Source organism: Bos indicus, chromosome 6 (genome assembly GCF_029378745.1).
Source record: "Bos indicus isolate NIAB-ARS_2022 breed Sahiwal x Tharparkar chromosome 6, NIAB-ARS_B.indTharparkar_mat_pri_1.0, whole genome shotgun sequence".
Lineage (NCBI taxonomy): Eukaryota > Metazoa > Chordata > Mammalia > Artiodactyla > Bovidae > Bos > Bos indicus.
The window spans coordinates 84,332,325-84,344,530 of NC_091765.1; the positions used below are offsets into that span (position 1 = coordinate 84,332,325).

The following is a 12,206-nucleotide window of genomic DNA, read 5'->3' on the forward strand; positions in this document are numbered from 1 at the left end:
AAATCAACCCTGAATATTCATTGGAAGGACTGATGCTGAAGCTGAAGCTCCAAGACTTTGGCCACCTGATGCGAACAGATGGCTCACCGGAAAAGACCTTGATGTTGGGAAAGATTGAGGACAGGGAGAGAAGAGGGCAACAGAGGGTGAGATGGTTGTATGGCATCAATGACTCAATGGACATGAGTTTGAGTAAACTTTGGGAGAGATAGCTAAGGACAGGGAAGCCTGGCATGCTGCAGTCTATGGGGTTGCAAAGAGTAGAACATAGCAACTGAATGACAACAAATAGGTCTTGAATAAAGTGCTTAAATTTTATTCAAATAATATGGGAATTCCCTGGATGATTTTAACTGAGAGTAATGTACTCTCAATTACATTAAAAAATCACATTGGGAGAACTTGGGGAGAAGATGGCGGAGGAGTAGGATGGGGAGAACATTTTCTCTCCCACAAATTCATCAAAAGAACATTTAAACGCCAAGTAAATTCCACAAAACAACTTCTGAATGCCGGCAGAGGACATCAGGCACCCAGAGAAGCAGCCCAAGTCTTCAAAAGGAGGTAGGAAAAAATATAAAAGACAAAAAAAGAGACAAAAGAGGGAGGGACGGAGTTCTGTCCCAGGAAGGGAGTCTTAAAAAGAGAGAAGTTTCCAAACACCAGGAAACCTAACTGCCAAATCTGTGCCGAGCCTTGGAAGCACAGAGGGCAACATAAAGGGGGGAAAAATAAATAAACAATTAAAACCTGCAGATTGCGAGCCCTACGGTAATTCCCCCAGTGGAGAAGCAGCGCAGACGCCTACACACGCCACTAGCAAGCGGGGGCTGGGCAGGGAGGTGCGGTGTGGGCTGCATCGCTTAGAGTAAGGATCTGTCCTGATACCCAGAGCGCTATCTGAGCGAAATAATTTGGGCTAGCAAACCAGACTGTGGGATATCTACCATGTGAAAAGCCAGCCCTAATCTAAGACACCGCCAGGCCCGCGCACGGAACAAAGGACTGAACAGAGATAGCTGGCTGCAGACCATCACCCTCCGGGGACAGGCAGGCAGAGCTGGAAGGGGGCAATCGCAGCCCCAGAGAGACATTATTTATAAAACTATAAGCAGGCTTCTTTGCTAACTAAAACTTCTTGGGGGTCTGGATGGTCAACATCTTCCTGAGAAGGTGTGCCGGTTGTACACCTAGATAACCGAGCGGCGGGGAGGCAATAAGTCGCAGCAATCGCCCTCGCCAAACACCTCATCACCTGAGCTGCTCGGACCTGGGAAGGGCACAAAACGCAGGCCCAACAGAGTCTGGGCCTCTGAGGACTACCCGAGTGCCTGAACCTGAGCAGCTTGGACCTGGGAGGTGCAGGCAGCCCAAGGCCAGCCACGGATGGTTCCCAGCGGAGTAACCTAGAGCCTGAGCAGTGTGGGCAGGGAGGCTACACGCGCCGTGAGTGGGGGCAGACCCAGTGTGGCTGAGGCACTGTGAGCACACGCCAGAGTTATTTGTTTGCAGCATCCCTCCCTTCCTCCCCACAGCGCGACTGAACAAGTGAGCCAAAAAAAAAAGAAAAAGTATCCTCCACTGTCCCCTTTGTGTCAGGGCGGAAACCAGACACTGAAGAGACCAGCAAACAGAAGAAGCTATAACAGAGGGAACTGCCTTGGAAGTTACAGGCAATAGATAAAAACCCTGTGGTTAGTACCGACTACATAGGAAGGGGCCTATAGATCTTGAGAAATATAAGTCGGACCAAGGAACTAGCCAAAAATCAACTGAACCCACAATACTCACAACAAAACCTGAGAAAGTCCTAGATATATTTTTACTATTTTTAAGATCATTCTTTCTTTTTTTTTTAAATTAAAAAAAAATTTTTAAGTCCTCTATTATTCCTTTAATTTTCACTTTTATAACATATTACTTTGCAAAAAAAAAAGACCCTATTTTTTTTAAAGCAAACTTCATATATATATATTTTTTATAATTTTTTTGACCTTGTTTCTTTTCTTTTTTTTTTTTCTTCTTTTCTTTAACATCATATTTTTGAAATTCCAAACTCTACTCTAGATTTTTAATTTAGGTTTTTGGTATTTGTTATCAATCTTGTACCTATAGTTTTTTTTTATAATTTCTGTGACTATTTTTTTTTCTTTTTTTCTCTGTTTCTTTCTCTTCTTCTTTTATATAACATTGTATATCTGAAATTCCAAACTCTACTCTAGATTTTTAATTTTAGCTTTTTGGTATTTGTTATCAATTTTGTACCTGTATTTTCTTTATAATTTTTGCGACTTTGTATGTTTTTGTTTGTTTGTTTGTTTGTTTCTCTCTTTCTTTTCCTTCTTCTTTTTTTAACATTGTATTTTTGAAATTCCAAACTCTACTCTAGATTTTTAACTTTTGCTTTTTGGTATTAGTTATCAATTTTGTACCTACATTTTCTTTATAATTTTTGTGACCTTGTTTGTTTTTGTTTGTTCGTTTTTTCTCTCTTTCTTTTCCTTCTTCTTTCCTTTAACATCATATTTTTGAAATTCCAAACTCTACTCTAGATTTTTAATTTTTGCTTTTATGTATTTGTTACCAATTCTGTACCTTTAAGAACCCAATCTTCAGTACCCATTTTTCACTAGGGAGCGAGATTACTGGCTTGACTGCTGTCTCTCCCTTTGGACTCTCCTTTTTCTCCACCAGGTCGCCTGTGTCTCCTCCCTAACCCCTCTCTACTCTACCCAACTCTGTGGATTTCTGTGTGTTCCAGATGGTGGAGAACACTTAGGGAACTGATTACTGGCTGGATCTGTCTCCCTCCTTTTCATTCTCCCCTTTTATCCTCCTGGCCACCTCTGTCTCCTTCCTCCTTCTTCTCTTCTCTGTATAATTCCGTGAACATCTCTGAGCAGTCCAGTTGTGGAGTGCACATAAGAAAGTGATTACTGGCTAGCCCACTCTCTCCTCTATTGATTCCACCTCATCTCATTCGAGTCACCTTAACTCCCTCCTCCCTCTTCTCTTCTCCATGTAATGCTGTGAACCTCTCTGGGTGACCCCCCAGTAGAGAAACTTTTCATCTTTAATGTAGATGTTTTATCAGTGGTGCTGTATAGAAGGAGAAGTTTTGAAACTACTGTAAAGATAAGACCGATAACCGGAAGCAGGAGACTTAAGTCCAAACCCTGACTCCAGGGAACTCCTGACTCCAAGGAACATTAATTGACAGGAGCTCATCAAATGCCTCCATACCGACACTGAAACCAAGCACCACACAAGGGCCAATAAGTTCCAGGGCAAGACATAAGCAAATTCTCCAGCAACAAAGGAACACAGCCCTGAGCTCCAAGATACAGGCTGCCCAAAGTCACCCCCAAACCATAGACATCTCATAACTCATTACTGGACACTTCATTGCACTCCAGAGAGAAGAAATATAGCTCCACCCACCAGAACACCGACACAAGCTTCCCTAACCAAGAAACCTTGACAAGCCACCTGTACAAACCCACACACAGTGAGGAAACGCCACAATAAAGAGAACTCCACAAACTGCCAGAATACAGAAAGGACACCCCAAACTCAGCAATTTAAACAAGATGAAGAGACAGAGGAATACCCAGCAGGTAAAGGAACAGGATAAATGCCCACCAAACCAAACAAAAGAGGAAGAGACAGGGAATCTACCTAATAAAGAATTCCGAATAATGATAGTGAAATTGATCCAAAATCTTGAAACTAAAATGGAATCACAGATAAATAGCCTGGAGACAAGGATTGAGAAGATGCAAGAAAGGTTTAACAAGGACCTAGAAGAAATAAAAAAGAGTCAATATATAATGAATAATGCAATAAATGAAATTAAAAACACTCTGGAGGCAACAAATAATAGAATAACAGAGGCAGAAGATAGGATTAGTGAATTAGAAGATAGAATGGTAGAAATAAATGAATCAGAGAGGATAAAAGAAAAACGAATTAAAAGAAATGAGGACAATCTCAGAGACCTCCAAGACAATATTAAACACTACAACATTCAAATCATAAGGGTCCCAGAAGAAGAAGACAAAAAGAAAGACCATGAGAAAATACTTGAGGAGATAATAGTTGAAAACTTCCCTAAAATGGGGAAGGAAATAATCACCCAAGTCCAAGAAACCCAGAGAGTCCTGAACAGGATAAACCCAAGGCAAAACACCCCAAGACACATGTTAATCAAATTAACAAAGATCAAACACAAAGAACAAATATTAAAAGCAGCAAGGGAAAATCAACAAATAACACACAAGGGAATTCCCATAAGGATAACAGCTGATCTTTCAATAGAAACTCTTCAAGCCAGGAGGGAATGGCAAGACATACTTAAAATGATGAAAGAAAATAATCTACAGCCCAGATTATTGTACCCAGCAAGGATCTCATTCAAATATGAAGGAGAAATCAAAAGCTTCTCAGACAAGCAAAAGCTGAGAGAATTCTGCACCACCAAACCAGCTCTCCAACAAATACTAAAGGATATTCTCTAGACAGGAAACACAAAAATGGTGTATAAACTCGAACCCAAAACAATAAAGTAAATGGCAACGGGATCATACTGATCAGTAATTACTTTAAATGTAAATGGGTTGAATGCCCCAACCAAAAGACAAAGACTGGCTGAATGAATACAAAAACAAGACCCCTACATATGTTGTCTACAAGAGACCCACCTCAAAACAGGGGACACATACAGACTGAAAGTGAAGGGCTGGAAAAAGATTTTCCATGCAAATAGGGACCAAAAGAAAGCAGGAGTAGCAATACTCATATCAGATGAAATAGACTTTAAAACAAAGGCTGTGAAAAGAGACAAAGATGGTCACTACATAATGATCAAAGGATCAATCCAAGAAAAAGTTATAACAATTATAAATATATATGCACCCAACATGGGAGCACTGCAGTATGTAAGACAAATGCTAGCAAGTATGAAAGGAGAAATTAACAATAACACAATAATAGTGGGAGACTTTAATACCCCACTCACACCTATGGATAGATCAACTAAACAGAAAATTAACAAGGAAACACAAACTTTAAACGATACAATAGACCAGTTAGACCTAATTGATATCTGTAGGACATTTCATCCCAAAACAATGAATTTCACCTTTTCTCAAGCGCACATGGAACCTTCTCCAGGATACATCACATCCTGGGCCATAAATCTAGCCTTGGTAAATTCAAAAAAATAGAAATCATTCTAAACATCTTTTCTGACCACAATGCAGTAAGATTAGATCTTAATTACAGGAGAAAAACTATTAAAAATTCCAACATATGGAGGCTGAACAACACACTGCTGAATAACCAACAAATCACAGAAGAAATCAAAAAAGAAATCCAAATTTGCATAGAAACTAATGAAAATGAAAACACAACAACCCAAAACCTGTGGGACACTGTAAAAGCAGACCTAAGGGGAAAGTTCATAGCAATACAGGCATACCTTAAGAAACAAGAAAAAAGTCAAATAAATAACCTAACTCTACACCTAAAGCAACTAGAAAAGGAAGAAATGAAGAACCCCAGGGTTAGTAGAAGGAAAGAAATTTTAAAAATTAGGGCAGAAATAAATGCAAAAGAAACAAAAGAGACCATAGCAAAAATAAACAAAACCAAAAGCTGGTTCTTTGAAAGGATAAATAAAATTGACAAACCATTAGCCAGACTCATCAAGAAACAAAGGGAGAAAAATCAAATCAATAAAATTAGAAATGAAAATGGAGAGATCACAACAGACAACACAGAAATACAAAGGATCAGAAGAGACTACTATCAACAATTATATGCCAATAAAATGGACAACGTGGAAGAAACGGACAAATTCTTAGAAAAGTACAACTTTCCAAAACTCGACCAGGAAGAAATAGAAAAACTTAACAGACCCATCACAAGCACGGAAATTGAAACTGTAATCAAAAATCTTCCAGCAAACAAAAGCCCAGGTCCAGACGGCTTCACAGCTGAATTCTACCAAAAATTTAGAAAAGAGCTAACACCTATCCTGCTCAAACTCTTCCAGAAAATTGCAGAGGAAGGTAAACTTCCAAACTCATTCTATGAGGCCACCATCACCCTAATACCAAAACCTGACAAAGATCCCACACAAAAAAAGAAAACTACAGGCCAATATCACTGATGAACATAGATGCAAAAATCCTTAACAAAATTCTAGCAATCAGAATCCAACAACACATTAAAAAGATCATACACCATAACCAAGTGGGCTTTATCCCAGGGATGTAAGGATTCTTCAATATCCACAAATCAATCAATGTAATACACCACATTAACAAATTGAAGAATAAAAACCATATGATTATCTCAATAGATGCAGAGAAAGCCTTTGACAAAATTCAACATCCATTTATGATAAAAACTCTCCAGAAAGCAGGAATAAAAGGAACATACCTCAACATAATAAAAGCTATCTATGACAAACCCACAGCAAACATTATCCTCAATGGTGAAAAATTGAAAGCATTTCCTCTAAAGTCAGGAACAAGACAAGGGTGCCCACTTTCACCATTACTATTCAACATAGTTCTGGAAGTTTTGGCCACAGCAATCAGAGCAGAAAAAGAAATAAAAGGAATCCAGATTGGAAAAGAAGAAGTAAAACTCTCACTATTTGCAGATGACATGATCTTCTACATAGAAAACCCTAAAGACTCCACCAGAAAATTACTAGAACTAATCAATGATTATAGCAAAGTTGCAGGATATAAAGTCAACACACAGAAATCCCTTGCATTTCTATACACTAATAATGAGAAAACAGAAAGAGAAATTAAAGAAACAATTCCATTCACCATTGCAACGGAAAGAATAAAATACTTAGGAATATATCTACCTAAAGCAACTAAAGACCTATATATAGAAAACTATAAAACACAGGTGAAAGAAATCAAAGAGGACACTAATAGATGGAGAAATATACCATGTTCATGTATTGGAAGAATCAATATAGTGAAAATGAGTATGCTACCCAAAGCAATTTATAGATTCAATGCAATCCCTATCAAGCTACCAACGGTATTCTTCACAGAGCTAGAACAAATAATTTCACAATTTGTATGGAAATACAAAAAACCTCGATTAGCCAAAGCTATCTTGAAAAAGAAGAATGGAACTGGAGGAATCAACCTACCTGACTTCAGGCTCTACTACAAAGCCACAGTTATCAAGACAGTATGGTACTGGCACAAAAACAGAAATATAGATCAATGGAACAAAATAGAAAGCCCAGAGATAAATCCACACACCTATGGACACCTTATCTTTGACAAAGAAGGCAAGAATATACAATGGATTAAAGACAATCTCTTTAACAAGTGGTGCTGGGAAAAGTGGTCAACCACTTGTAAAAGAATGAAACTAGACCACTTTCTAACACCATACACAAAAATAAACTCAAAATGGATTAAAGATCTAAATGTAAGACCAGAAACTATAAAACTCCTAGAGGAGAACATAGGCAAAACACTCTCCGACATACATCACAGCAGGATCTCTATGACCCACCTCCCAGAATATTGAAAATAAAAGCAAAAATAAACAAATGGGACCTAATTAAACTTAAAAGCTTCTGCACAACAAAGGAAACTATTAGCAAGGTGAAAAGGCAGCCTTCAGAATGGGAGAAAATAATAGCAAATGAAGCAACTGACAAACAACTAATCTCAAAAATATACAAGCAACTCCTACAGTTCAACTCCAGAAAAATAAATGACCCAATCAAAAAATGGGCCAAAGAACTAAATAGACATTTCTCCAAAGAAGACATACAGATGGCTAACAAACACATGAAAAGATGCTCAACATCACTCATTATCAGAGAAATGCAAATCAAAACCACTATGAGGTACTATTTCACGCCAGTCAGAATGGCTGCGATCCAAAAGTCTACAAGCAATATATGCTGGAGAGGGTGTGGAGAAAAGGGAACTCTCTTACACTGTTGGTGGGAATGCAAACTAGTACAGCCACTATGGAGAACAGTGTGGAGATTCCTTAAAAAACTGGAAATAGAACTGCCTTATGATCCAGCAATCCCACTGCTGGGCATACACACCGAGGAAACCAGAAGGGAAAGAGACACATGTACCCCAATGTTCATCGCAGCACTGTTTATAATAGCCAGGACATGGAAGCAACCTAGATGTCCATCAGCAGATGAATGGATAAGAAAGCAGTGGTACATATACACAATGGAGTATTACTCAGCCATTAAAAAGAATTCATTTGAATCAGTTCTAATGAGGTGGATGAAACTGGAGCCTATTATACAGAGTGAAGTAAGCCAGAAGGAAAAACACCAATACAGTATACTAATGCATATATATGGAATTTAGAAAGATGGTAACAATAACCCTGTGTACGAGACAGCAAAAGAGACACTGATGTATAGATCAGTCTTATGGACTCTGTGGGAGAGGGAGAGGGTGGGATGATTTTGGAGAATGGCATTGAAACATGTATAATATCATGTATGAAACGAGTCACCAGTCCAGGTTCAATGCACAATACTGGATGCTTGGGGCTAGTGCACTGGGACGACGCAGAGGGATGGTATGGGGAGGGAGGAGGGAGGAGGGTTCAGGATGGGGAATACATGTATACCAGTGGTGGATTCATTTCGATATTTGGCAAAACTAATACAATATTGTAAAGTTTAAAAATAAAATAAAATTAAAAAAAAAATCACATTGGTTCTTTCCAGAGACTAGACTGTTAGAAGGTAAGAGTGGGTTAGGTAAAGCTGTCGGGGTCCTATGAGAGATGATTGTGAGTGACTTCTAGCTTGTCGGCTTGAGAAGCTGGTGGATCATGGCACATGTAGGGATTGGAAAGATCATCTAGTAATGAGAGGTCATCTAGTAAAGGCTTTGTTTTATACTTAAGGAAAATAGAGCCTAGATGTTTTAAATTATATGCCTAGTATCACATGTCTGTTTGACTCTCTCTGTTCTTTATTCGATACCATCTCCCTGTAAAACCTATGATTAATAATAAGATTAAAGTTCCTTGGCAACTATCCACCTCCTTGCCTGCCTCTTGAGAAATCTGTGTGCAGGTTAAGAAGCAACAGTTAGAATTGGACATGGAACAACAGACTGGCTACAAATTGAAAAAGGAGTACGTCAAGGCTGTATATTGTCACCCTGCTTATTTAACTTATATGCAGAGTGCATCATGTGAAATGCCAGGCTGGATGAAGCACAAGCTGGAATCAAGATTGCTGGGATAAATATCAATAACCTCAGATATGCAGATGACACCATCCTTATGGCAGAAAGTGAAGAACTAAAGAGCCTCTTGATGAAAGTGAAAGGGGAGAGTGAAAAAGCTGGCTTAAAACTCAACATTCAGAAAACTAAGATCATGGCATCCGGTCCCATCACTTCATGGCAAATAGATGGGGAAACAATGGAAATAGTGAGAGACTTTATTTTCTTGGGTTCCCAAATCACTGCAGATGGTGAGTACAGCCATGAATTTAAAAGACACTTGCTCCTTGGAAGAGAAACTATGACCAACCTAGAGAGCAAAAAAGGTCCATCTAGTCAAGGCTATGGTGTTTCCAGTAGTCAAGTATGGATGTGAGAGTTGGACCATAAAGAAAGCTGAATGCTGAAGACTTGATGCTTTTGAACTGTGGTGTTGGAGGAGACTCTTGAGAGTCCCTTGGACTGCAAGGAGATCAAACCAGTCAATCCAAAAGGAAATCAGTCCTGACTATTAATTGGAAGGACTAATATTGAAGCTGAAGCTCCAGTACTTTGACCACCTGATGCAAAGAATTGACTCCTTAGAAAAGATCCTGCCTGATGCTGGGAAAGATTGAAGGAGGAGAAGGGGATGACAGAGGATGAAATGGTTGGATGGCATCACCAACTTGATGGATATGAGTTTGAGCAAGCTCCAGGAGTTGGTGATGGACAGGAAAGACTGGAATGCTACAGTCCATGGGGTCTCAAAGAACCAGATATGACTGAGCGTCTGAACTGAACTGACTAATGTTCCTTAACTAATTAACTGAACTAACATCATTGAAGAGGAATAGGCAAAGATACAGATGCTGTGCATATAGATACTTGTTTATCCACCTAATTATTTCTTTTTAAAAAAATGATTGAATTATATTTGATGTATAATATTTTGGGCTTCCCTGGTGGCTCAGACAGTAAAGAATCCGCCTGCAATGTGGGAGACCTGGGTTCGATCCCTGGGTTGGGAAGATCCCTTGGAGGAGGGTATGGTAATTCCCAGTATTCTTGCCTGGAGAATCCCTGTGGACAGAGGAACCTGGCGGGCTGTAGAGAGTCAGACACAACTGAACGACTTTTACTCACTCAAAATGTTTTGGAAATGCATCAAATGATTCAGTTATATATATTCTTTTTTCAGATTCTTTTACACTGTAAGTTATTACAAGTCATTGAATATAGCTCTTTGTGCTACACAGTAGGTCTTTGTTGTTTATTTTATATATGGTAGTGAGTATCTGTTAATACAAAAGTCTTAATTTATCCCTCCCCACTTTTCCTCTTTGATAACTGTAGGTTTGTTTTGTATGTCTGTGAGTCTGCTTCTGTTTTGTAAATAAGTTCATCTGTATCTTTTTAAAGATTTCACATATAAGTGACATCATATGATATTTGTCTTTCTCTGACTTACTTTGCTTAGTATGATAATCTCTAGGTCCATCTATGTTGCTGCAAATGCCATTATTTCATTCTTTTTTTATGGCTGAATACTAGTCCATTGTACATATATACTACATCTTTTTTATCCACTCATATGTTGACAGACATTTAGGTTGCTTCCGTGTCTTGGCACTACTGTAAGTAGTGTTGCAATGAACATGGGGTGCGTGTATCTTTTAGAATTAGGGTTTTCTCTGGATATATGCCCAGGAGTGGGATTGCTAGATCATGTGGCAACTCAATTTGTAGTTTTTTTTTTTTTTTAAAGGAACTTCCATAGTGTTTTTCATACTGGCTGCACCAATTTACATTTTCACCACCAGTGTTATATCCAAACCTTCTTTAGCCATAATTTCTTTATTTAAAACCCTAAGCACCTGATTAGCATATACTAGGATAGTGACTCGGAGAAGGCAATGGCAACCCACTCCAGTATTCTTGCCCGGAAAATCCCATGGGCAGAGGAGCCTGGTAGGCTGCAGTCCATGGGGTCGCGAAGAGTCGGACATGACTGAAGCGACTTAGCAGCAGCAGCAGGATTGTGACTACTCCCCTTAGGAACTTTCCAAATAAGTTCAAGTATAACACTATACTTTAGAAAAAGACATGAAAGATGCTTTTCTTATTTTACCTCAGCAGTACTTGGGGATGTTGATTATTACTCAGAAGACAATAAAACTCAGATGGTTTTTTAAGTAGTAGTAACATCAATCACTTACTTCTTAAAGCAGTGTGCTGCAGTAACAAGCCAAGTATTACTAATCAAGGTGGCCCCACACTGATGTATTTTATTATGCTGAAGAGAAGCTTGCCAAGGCCAGGCAGCCTTGCCCGCGATCTCTCCGGACATTATTCTGTTGCTTACTAATGGAACAACTCGTTTACCACAACCTGAAAGAGATGCGATTGTTAAATTATAAGAAATGTCTCTATAACTCTTGATACAGAGAAATTAGTAGAGTGCTGCAGTGCAATGTTTCCATCAGTCATTATATAAACATGTACAATATTAATATCCACCTTCTCCTCATTGATGTTTTGCTCACTCCCTCTATTTATAGAATGGATATACATTGCCCACTGAAGCTACCTACATAAGTCTGAGAAGTATCGACACATGATGCATTAACCATGCCACTTGAGGAACTAGTCACTCAGAAAAGTGTATGAGAGAAGGAGTTCCGAGGAATTGGCAATTACTTCTCTGATCAGTTCTTCTGGTGAGGACTTTTATGTCAAAATAACATGGTGGGATCACCTAAAACTAGGAAACAATAATCTTAGTAGGAGCTCCCAGAACATCTGGATAATTGGAACTCCTTCTCTCATGACCAGTCCCTTGCTCTTTAGGATGGAGGACTCTATATTTCCACATAAATATCACATTCACTATAGGTGGGGATAAATAAGTACTCTATTATGTGTGTCAGATCAGAGATTAGTTTGCTGCTTAGGATTCCTGCT

The 12,206-nt window shown here is 38.9% G+C and overlaps 1 protein-coding gene across 3 annotated transcripts in view; it reads right to left on the bottom strand.

Annotated features, from left to right (window-relative positions):
- The window catches only part of TMPRSS11A (transmembrane serine protease 11A), a 67,101-nt gene that overhangs the window by 12,581 nt on the left and 42,314 nt on the right, over positions 1-12,206 (bottom strand). For all 3 annotated transcript variants that reach the window (XM_070791541.1, XM_070791539.1, XM_070791540.1), the window contains one exon: positions 11,462-11,633. In XM_070791541.1, the coding sequence (XP_070647642.1) occupies positions 11,462-11,633 (172 nt within the window). The remainder of the gene's footprint in view (positions 1-11,461; positions 11,634-12,206) is intronic.